At 42.2% G+C, this 18,943-nt stretch overlaps 1 protein-coding gene and 1 long non-coding RNA gene across 8 annotated transcripts in view; one reads left to right on the top strand and one right to left on the bottom strand.

Annotated features, from left to right (window-relative positions):
• LOC101682847 overlaps window positions 1–12,123 on the bottom strand; it is a 77,181-nt gene extending 65,058 nt beyond the window's left edge. Inside the window, exons 1-2 of the long non-coding RNA XR_006602493.1 lie at window positions 12,079–12,123; window positions 1,047–1,226 (exon numbers count right to left, since the gene is read on the bottom strand). This is a non-coding gene — a long non-coding RNA (uncharacterized LOC101682847). The remainder of the gene's footprint in view (window positions 1–1,046; window positions 1,227–12,078) is intronic.
• Window positions 12,124–12,677: 554 nt separating this feature from the next.
• Window positions 12,678–18,943, top strand: part of ITGA4 (integrin subunit alpha 4) — an 80,663-nt gene continuing 74,397 nt past the window's right edge. For 2 of the 7 annotated variants that reach the window (XR_006602492.1, XM_045066710.1), the window contains exons 1-2: window positions 12,935–13,995; window positions 14,363–14,484. Coding sequence is in view for 4 of the 7 variants with exons in the window: in XM_045066710.1 (XP_044922645.1) it covers window positions 13,016–13,995; window positions 14,363–14,484 (1,102 nt within the window). In the remaining 3 variants the exon portion in view is untranslated. Of the gene's footprint in view, window positions 13,996–14,022; window positions 14,175–14,362; window positions 14,485–18,943 lie in introns of those variants that run through there. The other 5 variants (XR_200669.3, XM_004768948.3, XM_045066711.1 and 2 more) reach the window with 4 other exon arrangements.

Raw genomic sequence — 18,943 nt, 5'->3', positions numbered from 1 at the left:
AACTCAACGGCCAACCCTCCCATGCAGATCTGCTTCTCCCCTTAACCTGTTTTCACAGTGAATGGTAATACCCAGTCACCCAAGAACTGTGGACACCATACTCACTTCCTCCCTTACCCTCACATCATCCCTTTCTCTTTAGCCCTTTAAGACCCATTTAATTTGAGCTCTTGGCATCTCTCTTATACATCATTTAGTCTCTCTGCTTCTAATTTCCTATTCAAACCCTGATATCTCTAGGCATATTTTTCTACTGCATACTTTTTTTCTGAATAGAATAAGAATTCATATTCTTTAGCATGGCATATGAGCTTTGCATACTCTAATTCCTGCCTACTACTTTGACGTCTCTTCCTGCTACTCCCTGATCTATGCCAAGTGTCTCAAGTCCTCTAAGTGCACTATGTATTTCATGCTATCTTTGAGCTTCACCCCCATTCAGCGAGCACCTTCTCATATCAGAAGATGCCCCTTAGATGCCCTTAGATGCCCTTACCTTAAATAAGCTTTACCTGACCCTTGTGGTTGACCACATCTTCTTTGTTCCCACATGGAATATTGCAATTTTAAAAAGGGTAGTACTTTGTTATATGTTGGTCTTGCATCTATATGCTGTAATTTCCTTGAGTACGGGATTCTGTCTTATTTATGTTTGCATTTGTAGCACCAAGCACCATGCCCTGCATAGGGTAGGCGTCAGTAAATACATGCTGAGAGATAGAATAAGTATATAGGCTTGGGAGGAATACGAAGGAAACTGGGAAATTGTCTATAGTTTACTTGCTGATGCCTACGACTTGATTATCACGACAAAGCCAGGCTTAAAATGGATATCCCAGTAGACTAGACAGTTTCACAGCATGGGCCAAAGAAATGATAGCAGAGCTGTGCTTGCGAAAGAGGGACGTAGGAGGAAGCAGATCTCTGAGGGATATGGGCACCGATGAGTGGTCAGGGAGCTTCCAAAAGAAGCCGTGCAGATGTTATCTGCTAACAGACGTCTGAGTTATACATACAGAGGAGCATAAGAGAACAAGCAGGCTTACCCTCAGACAAATGTTTCTCTCATAGGTTCAGTTCCCATACAGGAGATCTTGGGATGTTGTTTACAAGTCAGACTATCATTTCACTTCAGACGATATCCGGAACTGGTGCGTAGCTGAGCTCTCTGGTGAAAAATGAGGATTTCCTCTAAACCAGAGGCAAAAGCCATTTGAAGGTCCTGTCTGAAAGATTATCAAATGAGGTTATGAAATCTGGCAGTTTTTTTTTTTTTTCTCAAAACTGTTCTCTTGACTTTAAAACCAGGCTAGTGCTAATAACGGTGTGCTCTGAGGATGGGAGTCTTTTGAGGGCTGTGGAGGAGGCTTAGTCCTGCCCTGCCTCCATTCTGCTCTCCTGTTTTCATTTTGTAACCAGCCTTAGGGACTCAGAGTTGCTAACGTGCCTATTGGCAGTAAGCATTGTCAATATTGATGTTGACCCCAAAACAAGGATTCATCTCTGTCAAACCACTAGAATTTTATTTGACTCAATGAAAACTTTTTCAACAGAGCTATGAAGGCATTTTTGCTCATTCCTTGAACTACTACTAGTTGAAGACTGAATTGGATTTCATAAAGATTTATGAACACTTCCAAAAACACTTAACAGCCAAAAGCTATGTAGTCATTTTTTCCATGTCTGAATAAAATGTGAGGCTTGTGGAAGTGACCAGTGGTCAGTGGTCAGAGAGCCAGACATGGATTAGGATCGTTTCTGCCCAGTCTCTGCTCTGTCTACCACAGGACTCATGGCTTTCCTGCCAGCGCATGCCAGCTGCCTCTGAAGAATTTTGCAAGCTTGCTGAAGGCTTGGAGTGCATCCTTTATACTATTAACTTATTGGAGTTCAGTTAAATTTTGAGATGACCCACCTTAATTATCGGCAGAAATGTAGAAGGGGCAATTATGTCTAAACTGTGAATAACCTGAAAATTACTCTGAATAAGGGTGAAACAGATTTACTTTTATATTAACACTTGAATGTAGGTGGGTCAGGTGGTGCAGTAATCATTTTTAATGAAAAGTCTCATGACGAAGATTTGACTTACATGGATCTAGAAGGTCATTTTGTGTAACTTCATTCCCTCAGCCTTATTTCCAATACTAACCTCTTATGCCTGGGAAAGGCAGTAGGTGAGGCACAGCAGCTTCTCAAAATTACCTTGATAGAGTGGTGAAAAGTTTAAATTCCCAAAGCTTCCTTAATTTACAAGGAAAACATTGTGAATCTGAATTCAACTAAGCTAGGAGTTAAATAGATGCTCTCAACCTGCAAGGGCAAGATTTCTTTAGATACTGAACTTCTCTTGTCTATACACAGCATAGGTCCTGGAGTATATTGATTGGAAAGAAATAGTAAATAAATAAATAAATTTATTTGAATAGCAGACCAGGTGGAATTTTTTTTTTTAAAGATTTATTTATTTATTTGAGAGAGGAGGGGGAGGGGCAGAGAAACTTAGTCAGACTTCACACTAAGTGCAGACCCTGACTCGGGCTTGATTTCACGACCCTGAGATCACGACCTGAGCCAAAACCAAGAGGTGGCCGCTTAACCAACAGTGCCATCCAGGTGCCCCCTTAGTCACTTATTAATGCTATAAGATGCCCCTTTCCACAGGCAATCTTTGTATCTTTAAGACACCAGAGCCAATCAAGACAAATCATAGATTTTTCAGCTCTGATCACAGTGATTACACAGGAACATTGAGACCCGCTCCTTTTGTCAGCTTCCTCCTGTTTCCTGAACCTTAGTTTTGCATTCTTCTTCTGCTTTCCCCCCCCACCCCATTTTTATTCTTCATTTGAATGGATTAATCTTTGTTTCCCTAACTCAGACTTGAGGAAAGTCTTTCTGTTTTTGCCCGATGCTACTCCCAGAGACCCTGGCAAACCACTCAGATTGGCTGTCCCCCCGGATGGGCTAATCCAGTCTCCCTGTAAAAGAAATAGGAGGGTGGGAGGTCAGGACTGTGGTCACTGGCCTGGAGCAAGCCAGTTAACACTTCATAAGCCACTGCCTCATCTCTAAAACAAAAGAAATTATTCTACCTTACTCAGTCTTGTCTTCTAAGGATTAAACCTTTAATATAAAGTTTACTTAAGGCCAGGAATAAGCCTCAGTAAGACAGCATTATCTCCTTTTTAATTGGTGAGTATTCTAGGTAGCGGAGTATTGACTAGGTCAGAGTTCAACCTGTAATTAGAACTGGTATCTCAGCAGTATGTACTAGGAATAAATGCAGCAACTAGGACTGACGAAACTCACAGAGGAGTGTGAACAACCTATAATCATATTAACATTAACAGATAGCAGCTAAGGTGCAAACTCCTTATATTAAAAGTTCAATCCCTCCTCCCTGAATTATCAGTAATGGTCTTTATTTTGTTGAGGCCAAAGAGGGAAAACAAAAAACAGAAAATGAACAACAACAATGACAAAACGCAGTTGTTAACATGGTCAGTGCTGTTTCTTTTCTAGTCTCTTGACCTGGTTCCTGCACCTTCTTTACCTCTGTGCCCCAGTTTGTGCTGGCCTCACATTAATGAGGCGGGGCTGACACTTCCTTTTATTAGGCAGTTAACCCTACCTACAGAGGATTCTAGGTTCTTTACGTACAATTACTCAAAGCTCAGTGTCCATTAATAGAGGTTACAGTGTTCTCCAATTATGCTACAAAATAATCTTTAATGAGGTCTGCGTATTCGGAAATGTTGTCTTTGCAGTTCTCCCCACCACTGAGATCTAAGTGTTTGTGATCTGGCTAGATGCCTTTGACATTTGTCTCTGAGTTTGCACTGGTGCTGCTCTTAGTTGCTCATCTGTTGATGAGAAGAGGAACTCTCAGCTTAAGGCTAAGATGAAAATCATCTCTCTCAATCTCTCTCTCTTTAATTTAAAAGTATACCTTTGACTACCGTGCTGCATTTTGTATTCTTTCCTTTCGCACCATACAATGCCCCTAGGATCTCAAGCTTTACTGATAATTATTTCACAGCTACTTTAGTGCAGTTCGGAAAATATACTCTGTAAATTGTAAAGATCCATACAAGTGTAATTTATTTTTTGGTCATTTATCAGAAGACCACATATATATGAGTACAAAGGGAAATGAGTCCTGGGCAAGGCAATTGTGAAACCTCATAAGGGAAGAAACTGTTTCTTTTCTCTACATTAATCATTTCTGACACCAAGTGTGTGGGTTTTCTGTACCGGGTAACTCTCTAATTCTCTGCAGACACCATCTGGGTGTCCTATGATTTAATTCAGTTTTGACACTGACACCCAGAGGTAGTAGAGACCTTACAGGTTAAGGGCTCGGTCCCATAAAGAAAGAGGCCAGTCAGAAATATAAGCCTCTCATACTTCTGACTGACTGGTTAAAAATCAGGGGTACCCGTGACCCTGTCCTTAGTTCCATAATTAACTAGAATGGTTTACAAAACTCAGGGAAATGCCCTATTTACCAGTTTATCATAGAGGATACAACTCGGGAATAGCCAGATGGAAGAGATGCATAGGGCAAGGTGTGGGGAGCTGTGCTGAGCTTCCATGTCCTCTCTGGGCACACCACCCTCCCAAAACCTCACTGTTCACCAACCCAGAAGCTCTCCGCAGCCCATCATCTAGAGTTTTTGAGAGGTTCCATTACACAGACACACTTGATTAAATCATTGATCCTTAGTGATTGAACCTAATTTGTAGCCTTCCCTTCTCTCTCCTGGAGGTTGGGGAATGGGGTTTAAAATTCCAATCATCTAATCACATGGCTGGTTCTCCCAGCAAACAGCCCCAATTTTCAGGGGCTTTCCAAAAGTGACCTTTATCCCTCCAGAGGGATATTCTATTTCAGGAGCTGGAAACAAAATCTAAATATTATAACCAAGGTGCTCCTTTCACCTTTATCACTTGGGCAATTACAAGACTTCAGGAGCTCTGGCCAGGAGCTAGATACAAAGACCAAAATGTATATTTCTTACTATATCATAACATCACAGCTAGAAAAGAGTGTTTTCTGACATTTATGGAAAGAAAAGCATTTCTATTCAGCACATACTTAACTAACCCAGCATATAAAAGACAGATGATTGACTGGTACACAGATAGCCAGTTATAGATTTTGATGTACAGACATATAAGTGTTGATATTTGCTCAAGATTCATATTTTTCTCCTTACATTTACATCTTCTCACATTTTAAATACTTAATGACTGAACTGAATGACTTCCACTTGCCTATCTGTCTGTGTGATTTCCTGACTCCTCTTGTAGGCTACGAAAGTATACAGTTCCCCAACTGTATATGGTAACTTAAAACAGTAACATTTTCTTTTTTTTTTTAATATTTTTTTATTTATTTATTTGAGAGACAGAGATCACAAGGAGGCAGAGAGGCAGACAGAGAGAGGAGGAAGCAGGCTCCCTGCTGAGCAGAGAGCCCGATGCGGGGCTCGATCCCAAGACCCTGGGATCACGACCTGAGCCGAAGGCAGAGGCTTTAAACCACTGAGCCACCCAGGTGCCCCAAAACAGTAACATTTTCTAAACAGAAATAACATTAGTGATGATCTAATTGAACCCTCTCATTTTAATAATAAAGAAGTTATAAAAATATAAGGACAGTTTCATTATTGGACTTCAGTTTCATTATTGGACATTCCCAAATCACTCTATGGTCTCTAAAACTGGTTTTTAAAAAAGCCTGCCTTGGCACAGTCAGTTAAGTGTCTGACTCTTGGTTTTGGCTCAGGTCATGATCTCAGGGTTGTGAGATCAAGCCCCACATCAGGCTCTGCACTCAGCTCAGAATCTGCTGGAGATTCTCTCTCCCTCTCTCTCTTTCTTTCTCTCTCTCTCTCTGCATGCCCCCCCCCCCCGCCTGGCTTTTTCTATCTTTAAAATAAATGAATAAATCTTAAAAAATAAAATAAAGCCTGTGTATTCTTATGTGAAGCATGAAAAGAGTAAAAATATCTCTACAGGTCACAAAGAAAACATTTATATTATTATCATTGTGTTGAATTAGTATTATCATCCCTTAGACAATAACAAAAGATGGATATGAAATGGATTTTTTCCCCACTATTATCCATAATTCTAATGAGTTCCTTATGACAACATGTGGCTTTAAAACCAAAATAGTTTTTCTAGTTTCTATAAACAGAGGAAATTTACTTTACTGGGTCAATATACCGTGCAACTGTTATAAACAAAGCCGATCTTCAGTGTGCACCAAAAATAGAATTTCCAGTCTGTCTGCTGGTCTTCCAATGCATAGGCATGAGATAGAGCTAAAATTAGTTTTTGTAGTATTATTCATTATATTTTATTAATCCAAATTGGAAATAATTCTAAAATCTCTGTAGGATTTTAAACAATTCAGGAAGCTTTGGTACATTAAATTATTTTTTTTTATTTCTCACTATTCTTACAAAGGGATATAGCTCCTCTTCACTGTTTACATTCCTCCTATTTACTGATGATATTTTAGTCTCTGATGTTCTCTTATCTTTTATCTGGTCTACAAAGAATAATCTCCATGTTCTTTTAGAGTGGTCTGGTTTAAAAAGAAGAAAAGAAAAGGAAGGAAGTCAGCTTAAACTAGATTTTTCCCCCTTTAGTCCCCCCACAGAACATTTAGCTACTTTGAACACATCACTATTAATAATTTTTGCTTTATTTATACTGTATTTTGTTATGTTGCTTTGAAATTATTTTCTGGTTTGAAGTTTGTGTATGTAGTCTAATCAGATTAACAGCTATTTGAGAATAGGAACATATCTTTCATTTCTTTTGTGTCTTCAAAGTACTTGGAACATATGTACATAAATGTTTGTTGTGTGATATAACTTTACCCATGATTAGACAATTTTACACTGTTTATTCACCACATCCCTCTCCAAAATGCCTAGGAATGCTGTTTTGCCAGATGAGGTCATCCTATGAGAGGCTTTGGATAAGACACTGTTGTCTAGCACTTTTACTATCACTCTAGCCTCTGAGAATATAGGAGAGTGATACCGTGAACTATCTGTGTCATGTGAACCTCTGAGATCCCTGCGTGGACCAGTTGTTAAATCATTCCAGTGCACAAATCCAATCTCCCAGGTCAGATTACTTATGAGATAAAATGTGGTCACATAATAACTATGTGCTTGGTGGGGAAAATGGCTTTAGACTAGGTCTCTATACATTGTAACAAAAGGTACAATTGTTTCTTTTTCTGAACTGAAGCATGAAATAGACTTGGTTTAAGAAGTTATAAAGTATCAGTAGTTTCAAGGAGTTTTGAAAAGACTGTAAAAAGAAAATGTCTCAGAATTGCCCTTCTATTCCAGAAAAATTGCCCCAAACACCCAAGCCAGAAGAAACCTCTCTGTCTGTTGAATTTCTCTGTTGTGTCGTATTTTGTATGGCATTGGGTACCTACTGGCTTAAAAAGTTATTTCTTCATCTGTTGATACCCCAAATTAAAGGGAACATTTCCAGAGGGAAGGCTATGTTTAGGGTAGGTTAAAAAAAAAAAAGGTATTAAACCCAGTAAACCCAGGTAAGATACCCTAATTTAATTGGGTTGAGTTGGGGTAGGAGCCATTAGGAATCCCTGAATGGGGAAATGACATATTTGTATTTGTACTACAGAAAAAAAAAAAAAATCATGTGCTTATATATGTCAATGTATTGAAAAGCCACAAGACTAAAAACAGGAAATTATTATTTATTGTCTGATTGCCTATTGGAAGGCATATCTAAAAAAGGATAAGGATCCCAAATCTGTATTCCATGTTATGTACAGCATCTCTCAGCTGCACATAATAGGTGTTCCCTAAATATTTGTTGAATGAGTGTATAATAAATATAAGCAATTCGAGACAGAAAATGCCTTTTATAACTTGGACAGCCTTCCACATATGAGCCCTGAGCTCCGATTTCCATACATTGGTTATCCCTAGAGGTACTTTATTTCTACATAAATTATATCATTAATGACGATGATGATGATGATAAAAAAAAAAAGAATAAAGGAGTAAGGGCTACTATTTATTCTGTATTGATTATGTGCCAAGCACTGTATTAAGTGCTTTACCCACAGTCATTCATTTTCCCCATCCAAACAGAGACAATTTAAGAGATTAAAAGCTGTTTGAGCAACACTAATGCACCACCCAGGGTTTGGATTGGCAGTAGGAACAGACATCTTCGATGACACACCCTCTGGGTTTCCTGAGCTCCCCTGCTGTTGGGTGCGCCCTTTCAGCACACCAGCAGCTTTGCAGGGAGTCCGAGTCTCTCCTCTGCCTGTGCTGGCCTGCAAAGTGTGACCAGCAAAGTTCACCTCCTACCAAGAAAAGAATGGGTCTTGGGTAAATGCTCCAGCCTCTCGTTTTTCCAGTGAGGAATTCGAGAGTGTGTCCCACACAATTTCTCAGCAGGTTTCAGAACTCTTATGACTGAGGAGGTGCCTTGTTTCATGGTTCTTTAAAAGCAAACTTGTCAATTGATATTTATATTCAAGCATCAGGAAATCTGGGCTAATATTATCTTTCAGGATAAAAGAATTAGAGCTGCTGGTTTGTTGTTGGGAACTATATTACTGTAAAAATAAAACAAAGCAACCAAAAAATCCTTTATTGACTTAGTTTGAATGCCCCAAGAGCAGACCTTGGGACAAGCACTTGAGTACAGTCAAGTTACTGAGGATAGGGGAGGAGGTGCCTCAGAAGAGTGGATTAAAGGGAGTGGAGAGACTGAAAAGTCTTTATGGACTTTTTTCTTTACTATTTTACTATTTCTATTTACTATTTCTTTACTTTTTTCTTTACTATTTTCTTTATGGATCACTAAGTGTTTTACTTAGCGCATGCTTTTACTTTAATAATTTTTAAAAAATAAAGGAAAAGGAAAAGAAAAACTAACCAACAGTACTTTCCAGATGTATCTGATTATTCTACTGTCATAGATTAATCTCTAAAACCCACCCAGAATTATCCAAACCCGCTCTTCCTTTCCTCTCCGTTCCCACTATTTCCTGGGCTTTTTGTGTTGCTTTTCATGGCATCACCATTGTCTCAGTCACCTGGCCTAAAAATGCCTGTCATACCTTACTTCTCCATATTACCTGTACTTGCCAAATCATGTCAATTTTTCCCCAGTGTATCATACCAATTCTTCAATTTCCCCTCCCTTACACACTGTACCTAAATTTAGGTCTCGAGACTGCCCTTCATGCCAACACCATTTGCTCTCAAGTAATGGTCCCTTCTCCCCTGCAATGTATATGACATTCACAATTGACTACATTGGCTGGTTCTCTAAACCATATCATCTGTCTCCTTGAAAACTATAAGCTGCTTGAAAGTAGGACCTAACTTGACATGTCTTTGCATCTCCTAAGGGGCGTAACACATTGTTTTGCATATAATGATGCATGAAAATAAGCTCATAAACATTCATATTTCTCTCCGTTTATGACATTACTAATGTAAAAAGTTCAAATCACACAAGGACCATTCAAAAAATACTTATGGAGCACCTGTTCTGTGCCAGCCAGATACCAGATGCTGGAGATCTGAGGTGAACAACTCCAACAACACAACACGAGTGTTTTATGCTCATATTCTAGAGAAAAAGACAAAATGAAAAAGCGAATACGTATATGATTACGAGTTAAGGGGATTTGAAGAGCATGAACAGCATAGCCTGTGAAAGAACAACGTGGTGACCTATTTTAAATAGGCGGGCAAGGAAGTCCTCTGGGAGGAGACCTTTAGGTTAAGGCGGAAGAAAGATAGGAATCACGTGAAAAGTCAGAGGTTGTGTGTCCAGGCAGAGGGAACAACATGGACAGAAGCTCCAAGGCTGAAAAAACTTCTATGCACTTAGGGAAATCAAGGAAGTCCTGGGTGGCTAAAACACCATGACCTGGGCAAGTGACCAATGGCAAGTGTGCAAAGTAGTCAGACCCCAGATCACTGGGTCTTTGTAGGCCACGTTAAGTTTGTACTAGAAGAGCAGTGGGAAATTACTGAAAGGATTTACACAAGGGAGTAGCATGCATGATTTGATTTAGAATTTTAGAAGTTCACTATAGCTTCTCTGATAGATAGTGTGGGGAGGGATGAGTCAGGAAACCAGGTAGTGGATTATTGAAAAATCCAGGTGACATTCCTCTGCCTAGAAGAGGGGACCAGGAGACAGACAGAACAGAAGGACAGCAGGACATAACAAAAGGACAGAAGAAGATAGATCAACTTGAGATATAGTCTGAAGGTTGAATTGATAGACCTTGATGATTGGTGGATTAGGTATGGGGGCTAGAGAGAGGAAGAAGTCGAGGATTACTTTCCAGATTTCTGGTCTGAACAACGGGGCAGATGGAGTGTTATTCACTAGAAAGGAAAAGAATCGGTGGAGGAATAGTTTAGACTCAAGTGAGGAACAAAACTCAGTGTAAGGTATGTTATATTCACAATGCCCACTAGATATCCAAGTAGAGAGGTCAGGTAGGCAATAAAACATATGAATTTGGAGCTCAGGAGGCAGAAGGGGAGAGCTCAAAGAGGCAGTATCCCTAGAAGAGAGAATTTCGAGGAGGAGAAGCTGGGTGAGCCCATATTCGAATCTTCTCTACTGGGGAGGACTTTTTACCGAGGATAGAGATTACTTGGATTTCATCTTTTACTTTTATGTGAGGACTTGATGCAGCTCCTGGCACACAGTGGCCACCTGTAACCTACTGATCAAATGGCACGTATTAATTGGATGACTGCTTATTTACGTTCAGTTGAGGGTGAGGAATAGGCACAAGTCATTCTGAAAAGTTGTCCTCTTCTCCCCATCTGTCCTCCTCCCCCCACATGATTCTCATACTTGCCGACAAGGGCAGTTATTAGAGAGATAACAGTATCTTCGGGCAACATTAAACACCCTTTATTCCTCTTGACTTAACAAAACTGAACTGCTCTCTCTAAGCCTTGGAGGAAGGAAAATCAGGCTAATACAGAGTATGAAGTAGTGATGGGAAGCTGTTTCTGGAAAGGTGGTGAATTATAGCCACAATCATCACCACACTCACAGAAATAAGGTCGTGCCCCAACAAGAGCCCTAGGGACTGTTACTCTTCTTGATTATGCTCTGAAAAAAATTCTGTGGAGTCGATTTCATTGCATAAGCATTTGGTGAAGGGAGGGAAAGAAAGAGGAAAGTGTTCAGGTCAGCGTTGTGGCTGGAGTCTGGGGGGTGTGGGAGTGCCTTTGATAGATCTGTTTCTGGAGCTTCAACTGAAAATGTTGTGGCTGCAAACCAGAGGGATTGCTCATTTCAGAGTGGTAACAATGTGAGCTAGTCATAAAATCCGGTTGAAATCAGCATGTTGATCTACTCAGAAAGAAATACACCCTGAGTGGAAAAACAGAGCAGGACCCTTCACCAGAGGGCCCTGATCCTGGAAGCCACTTCATTTCATTTGTACAACAGATTTATCACATACTATTATTTGCCTCTTATTTGTTGCAAATAATGAGAGAGTGTCACTGTTGCTTTTGTTCCGTTTGTTGACAAAAGAGTAAGAATAATTGGGTTGAGTATGGCTAGAATATCCTAACATCCCACAGACATCTCAAATTCCACCTGTCTAAAACTCAGTTCATCGACGCCTGCCCATTGTACACATTCACACTCGCACACACGCACCAGCATAACCTCATTCTTCCTATGCATTTTTTTTTTCTCTTTGAATTAGCACCATATACCCAGATCCCAAACTCACACACTCCCACTCTGTCTCAGCTCTGCATTCGGATTTACCAATACTATGACCAGGTCTTATTGGGTTCTATGCTCACAGATCTCTCTCGAATCTCTTTTTTCCTCTATCCCTCCTTCTTACTGTAGGCTACCATCATCTTGACAGTTACTGTTGCAGGAAGCCTCCAAAATCAGGTTTTCAGTCTTTTCCTGACACACCTTACCAGCCCAAGACAAATCTTGCAACTGCTTCCTATCCACCCCAGCAGAGAGTTAAAAATTCCTAACCTGGGTTAGGAGGTTCGTGATGTGTCCCTCCTTGGGTAGCCAGCTTCCTGTAGTACTAACCTGTGTGTGGGCAGCTAAAAGCTCCAGCCCAGAGCCCCACCGCCCCCCCTGCCAGTTCCTCTCTCTGGCCCTTCATTTCCCCTCTCAGATTGCTCAGCCTAACTTACCCCTCTTTGGCTTTCAGATCTCTTTTTAAGTGTCCCTAAATCATTCAGAACTTTCTCTAGTTACCAAAAGTTTGTTGGCTGAAAATTTTCCTGAAGGCTTGTCCTGCCTTGCGTACTGAGATATCCTGTGGGTTTAGCATAGTGACTGCTCAGTAAATACGCTGGAAGATGGAACAAGTATTTTAATGATGCGTCTGCCATTATAACCGAAGATGCGCTGCTTCCGTTGGCTTTAATGAATCCTTTTTCTTTCTTTCTTTGTATTCATATAGTATTAATTAATAACTGGATCTGCGTCTCCTGCAAATACCAGCCTAAGGGGCTGTGGCCGTCTCTCTCCTTGCTCTAGAACTTGAAGCGCATCTGGATAGCCCTGGGATAAAAATCGTCGACCCGGTTCTGGTATGTTGTGCTGTGGGTCGCCAGTGCATTTTCAGGGGCTCATTATGGTTTTCCCTTGACCTTGTACTGGGTCTACATCCCTGAGGGCAGGTGTATCCAGCGGCAATGATGGGTGCATGGAAGGGAGAAGCATCAAGAAACAGGCCAAGATACCGTTAACGTGAGGCGGAGTTAGTGGGTGCTTAACCCGGCCTCCACGTTGGCCTCCGCCAAGCCTAAACGCTCTTCCATCCGGTTTGGCCCACTCACCCCTTCTCAGCCTCAGGAACACAGCCCTGACTTTAGAGAAGTATAGGGAGGAAGGAAGTGGGCACTGAAGGCTGCAGGGCTTTTGAAGCGAATAGCCATAACGTCTTTGTCACCAAAGCATGACTCTGGAGCTTTCAGGGAGTTCTCTTTGTTTGGCTTTAATTTGTGGCCCTTTGGTTAATTTCTCTTGTGGCTGTTTATACCCTCTCCGCCCCTCACCAGCCCCCACCACTACCAGAGATAGAGCTTATCCACGAAAGATCCAGACAGTTCTCGGCCTCCGTCCTGGTGCCCGAGTTTTGCGGCTGGCCTCTTTTGGGCCACACCAGGCAGGCCCCGGAGATGCTACGCTCATCGTGGTGCGCCGCGGGTCAGGCTGGGGCCACGCCGCTCCGCAGTCGGACCTAACCACGGTTAACAGGAGAAGCCCCCCGTGTCCCTTCCAGCTCCCCTCTCGCAAATCCTGGGAGTTCCGAGTCACCCCGCGCTCCGCGGGCTGGGAGGCCCCGGCCCGGACGCGCGTCAGGCGCAGCCGAGGTCCCCCAGCGCCCCCTACAGCCGCGCGTGGGGCGAGACAGCGCAGGGTCCTGTGCCTCCGCACCACGCCCGGGACCCCACCCAGAGGCCGGCGCCCCGGGACCGCGCGAGCGCCCGCAGCTCCCGGCTGCAGAAGCGGGGCGTGGGCCCTGCGGGCTTGCTGCATCCCAGATCAACCTCGATTGCTCCGCCCGCGGCGGCCCGACTTCCCCTCCCTTCCTCTGTGTGTCCCTCCCTCCCTCCTTTCCTCTCGCCCGCCGGCGCCGGACACGCTGCACTTCTCTTGGGGCGCTCTTCCCCTTGGCCGACCCGCGCAACTTTGGGACAGTGGCTGTTTGGTGTTGAATGTTCTCCTCCGAGAGCGCATGGCTGGGGAAGCGAGGTGCGGGCCCGGTCCCCGAGGGGCCGCCGTCTGGGAGGCGGTGCTGCTGTGGCTGTGCCTGGGAGTCCCGACCGGGCACCCCTACAACGTGGATACCGAGAGCGCGCTGCTCTACCAGGGCCCCCCCAACACCCTGTTCGGCTATTCGGTGGTGCTGCACAGCCACGGGGCGAACCGATGGTGAGTGGAGTGGGACTGGGCGCTTTGGGCAATTGAACGCTGCGAGAGAACGGCGCCTCAGGGATTCCCTGCCCAGTTCAAACTTTCCTTCCTCTGGAGGAGCCTGAAGGGCAGTGCTGGACGGTCAGCCCGCTGGATCTGCTCGGGCAGCTAACTGATCTCGGGATGGCACGCCTGGGGTGCGTTCTGGCGCGAGGCTCTAGGAGCTGCGAGTTGGGGATGGCGGGTTGGGTGCGTGCGCGAGGTGGTGGGCGGAGATGGAGGTTTTGCGGGAGCGGCCCCCCTGCCAGCTGCGAGTCGTGGAGACCAGGAGTTCAGTGGGCAGCACAGCTCACGTCTGCACGCACGTGCACGTTTCTCGCTTTAGGCTCGTAGTGGGGGCGCCTACGGCCAATTGGCTTGCCAACGCTTCAGTGGTCAATCCCGGTGCGATTTACAGATGCAAGATCGGAAAGAATCCAGACCTGAATTGCGAACAGCTCCAGCTGGGTGAGTTGGGTGTCGGACCCGGGGTGTGTGTGTGTGGGGGGGGGGGGGGTAGGGTGTCCTAGCATATGCCCTGGAAAAACTCATAGTCTAAAATGAATGATTTTCACTCTTCACTCCAAACCATCTAACCTTGTTAAAACAAAAGTGATTCCCTTCTTTCTGTCAATATTTGTCTCCCTTTTGCTTAGAAGGACGATTGGAGTACCCTGGCAAAACTATGGAGAGGAATGCTCTTAGGATACATTCTCTTCACCTCTCCTTCTCTGTCCCTTATGTAGAACACATTTTAAAGCTCTCAGCACATTGAAGACAGGATCCAGCTAGGCCATCACTTAAGCATTTTATTTCCATCTTTGACCTATCAGGCTTGTTAAAGATCAGGCTAAGGAGCCGATGAGGAATAGCAGTTGGAATTAATCCCATATCCTGTCATGGAGCCTGAGGGCTTTCTAAAAAAAGGAAATGTTACCGTTTTGTTTAGAATATGAAATGTAAAAGAAGAGCACAAGGAAAAACTGGCATCTCCATTGTTACTATAGTTAAAATGAGGTATAATTGTTCATTTTTCTCTCCCAAAACTCTCGTGTTCAATGGATAACTCTACTTGAAGTCATTTCTTAATGTCTCTTCTTAGCTAGGTGACAGCTTGAAAAAGTATATTTTGGTGGGGGAGAGAGTTTGCATTTCAAAGCCAAAAGCAAAGTTGTTTTGCACAGACATATGGGGAAAGAAAGGGGAACTGATATTAATTTAGACCTATCTTGTTCTAAACAGTTAGACACTGGTATGTGTGTTGCTTCTGCCCACTCCGCCCCGAAAGCACCACTGGGTCATGGTTGGCATTGTTCCTACTTTACACACGAGGGCTCTGTGACTCAGAGGGTTGCAAGTACTTTTTCTGAAGTTACTCAGCTAATGAGGGAAAGATGGGACCTCAAGTCAATCAAGTCAGCTTGGTTCCAAAGTCCAAGCCCTTTCCTTTCCTTTGTGCATCTTCAGTGCAAATAAAATTAAATGAAGAGTCCAGTATGTTGTCCACCTGCTGATGCATCATCTGCAAATGGTGAATAAAAGGTTACAGTTGGTACTTTTTTCATATTTATCTTTGCATAAATAGACCTTTGGGATAAGCTACTACATCTTTAACCCTTTTTCTTTTTATAGTAATCCTTGCTTACTCCATCTAGGAAGATGGTTTCCCTTATTGTGAATGAATTCAAAGAGAGTATACACATAACTCAGAGAGCATCCAGAAAAGTCTAGCAGTTGTCTGTAGCATGTGGAATCAGCGCCGGCCTCTCATTTTCTTCTGTCCCAAAAGGCACTCTCGGAAGGCATAATGTTTATAGACCTATCCATTTGGAACAATTCTGCAAAGCATTATTTTCCTTATATGAAAGAGTTGTGGAATGAAGAATTAGGGAGCGGAGGAGACAAGCTTGATCTGCCCGAGGATCTTGACAGAGTCTCAGCAAGGAAAAGTTTCATTTCTGTTGTCCTGTCAGTTTCCTGATCCATGGCCTTGTAACTACTGGTATTACCTACTTCCTGTCTGGAAGGGCACTGAATCTATTTCTAGATGTCTATGTTTAACCGGAAAGAACATGTCATAATATCACACACAATTTGAGATACTAATGCCTGTTGAAATGGAAGGAAAACCTAAATTTGGGGGCATGTGGAGCTAAGGGATTGAATATAGACATATCCTCAGAGCAATATGCACATGGTTGATGTGCCAGAAACAGGAATTAAGTGAAGATTTATTAGATGGATAATTGAATAAAGGCAAAGTGAAAGTTTGATGAATAAGAGACTTAATTAGAAATGATAAGCTGAATGACATTTTTAGTTTTCAAAGTTTTGGTCCACAAAAAAAGGTGTTGGCTGAGATAAAAGGCAAAAAGGAAGAGAAGTTTTCTGGTCAGTCAGTCAGTTGAAACACTTCTAGCTGTGATAATAGATTGGAATATTTGCAAAAGAACTGACTGAAGTTGTTTCTCATAGAACATTTTAAACAATATATCTTTTATTCCTTCAATAAATAAATTCTGTGTTTCTATTCAGAACAATCTCAGAAGTAACCTGAACCTATAAAATAGGGGGTTGGAGATGAAGTCCAGAAAGGAAACACTAAAAACAACAAATTGGTAGTGAAAGACATTTAAGGATTATCAGGTTTGTGGACTGTGTAATATTTTCTGTGGAAAAGTTTCAATGAAAAAAGTATGTTAACTATGGACACATACAGTATTCTAATTCTACAGATTTATGAGGATGGATTCAATTATCCTGTCTCAAGTGGGGGTAGCTATACTGTATAGAAAATGTGTAGCTTGATACCTGACATATAACAGGTATTTTAAAAGTATGAGTTTATTTCTTTTTGTCCCTGTGTTCTACTTAAAACTATATCTGTATGTTACCTGCTATAATCAGGTTGAGGTTAATAAATAGGGACAATCAATAAACTAAACAAAAAGTTACATGTAGGAAGTAAGAGGTAACAGTTGAGGTGAAACATGGTGAAAATATTTTCTTGTGGAGCCAACCGGAAAAGTCTTACAGCCGTCACTAAGTATGGAGCTACAACCGCCGTGTCAGTAAGGTGTTTTCTTTCCTTTGGAATGGCTTAACTGACTACCAAGGAGATGAAGTTGGAAGATCTCTTAAAATGGTGCCCATCTCATAATAATTCCAATACTATCCACACAGACTGGTCTTTAGTTCTCAGTTTGAATTTCACATCAAAGCTTGACTCAGATGGACTCCTCCCTTGAAAGACATCAGTACCCTTTCATTGCATGCCATCCTCCCTGGATAATGTTGTCACAGGCTATGGTGTATTCACTGTAGTCATAATCAGAAATGAGCAGCAAATGCCCATTTATCTAGAACGTTCAGGGTATAAGGTGTTGAGAGTAAGATACCCTTTTTAGTGAAGTGAATTGACTTGTGAAGAGGTGCTTTTGGTCTTGCATGCAGACAGGCTGCCTCCACCTCCCTGAGAGTATCTTCCACACTGAGAAGTGTCTCTCCCCTCAGTTCTGTGGTACTTCCCTCTGTGAACCAAAGGAAGGTGGTTTCCCCATGGGAGCCCAGACTTGTTCCCAAACACGCTGTGTCTGAGGAGGCTATGGTGATTTCACACATCCAGTTGCTTTTCTACTCAGCCATTCTGTATCCTTGCTGAGGAATTTTTTTTTTTTAAGATTTTATCTATTTATTTGACAGAGAGGGAGACAGCAAGGGAGGGAACACAAGCAGGAGAATGGGAGAGGGAGAAGCAGGGACCCAATGTGGGACTCGATTCCAAGACCCTGGGATCATGACCTGAGCCAAAGGCAGACATTTAACAATTGAGCCACCCAGGCATCCTTGCCAAGGCTTTTTTTTTTTTTTTTTTTAAAGATTTTATTTATTTGACAGACAAAGTAGTAGGCAGACAGGCAGGCAGAGAGAGGAGGAAGCAGGCTCCCCGTGGAGCAGACAACTTGATGTGGGGCTTGGTCCCAGGACCCTGGGATCATGATCTGAGCTGAAGGCAGAGGCCTTCACCCACTGAGCCACCCAGGCGCCCCTTGCCAAGGCTTTTTTAAAGGAAACTTTTATCACAGGTGTTTGCTAAACTAAAGCATTATAAATAATGACTCCATAACTATATGGAATCATAGACTTTCCATGGATTGCTAATATTCAAAGAATTAGAAAATAATTACATAAATGTTTATAAAATTACACTAAAAAGATTGTCTTTATTTGGTCATTCAAAAGACATCCAGATCTTTTCTTACTTCGGAGTCACCACTAATAACATTATACACATGCTACACACACACACACACACACACACACACATATCTGAGTAAGAGTCTACAGTTACAAACTTACGCAGTATGGTAACCAGTATCCACTTGTGGCCATTGAGCACATGAAATGTACTTAGTTTGCAGTGAGAGGTGCTGTAAGGTAAATTAAATGATGGATTTCAAAGACTTAGTGCAAAAAACAGAATATAAAACATCTCCTTTATTCTTTAGATATTAATTATATGCCAAAGTAAATATTTTAGAATTAATACTGATTACATATTTAAATAATAATATTTGGGATGTGTTAGGTTAAAAGAAGTGTATTTTTTTAAAGATTTTTATTTATTTATTTGACTGACAGAGATCACAAGTAGACAGAGAGGCAGGCAGAGAGAGAGGGAGGAAACAGGCTTCCCGCCAAGCAGAGAGCCCGATGCGGGGCTCGATCCCAGGACCCCGAGATCATGATCTGAGCCAAAGGCAGAGCCTTTAACCCACTGAGCCACCCAGGCGTCCCAAAAGAAGTATATTTTTAAAAATTATTTTTATTTCATTTACTTTTTTAATGTGACTACTATAAAATTAAACATTTCATATGTGACATATTATAATTTCTATTGGACACCACTGTTCTAGAGAAATATAAT

The sequence above is a fragment of the Mustela putorius genome, unplaced genomic scaffold, assembly GCF_011764305.1.
Source record: "Mustela putorius furo isolate JIRA1106 unplaced genomic scaffold, ASM1176430v1.1 tig00003869_pilon_pilon_pilon, whole genome shotgun sequence".
Lineage (NCBI taxonomy): Eukaryota > Metazoa > Chordata > Mammalia > Carnivora > Mustelidae > Mustela > Mustela putorius.
The sequence above is the reverse complement of the archived record's forward strand: the minus strand, read 5'-3'. Positions and strand labels throughout refer to the sequence as shown.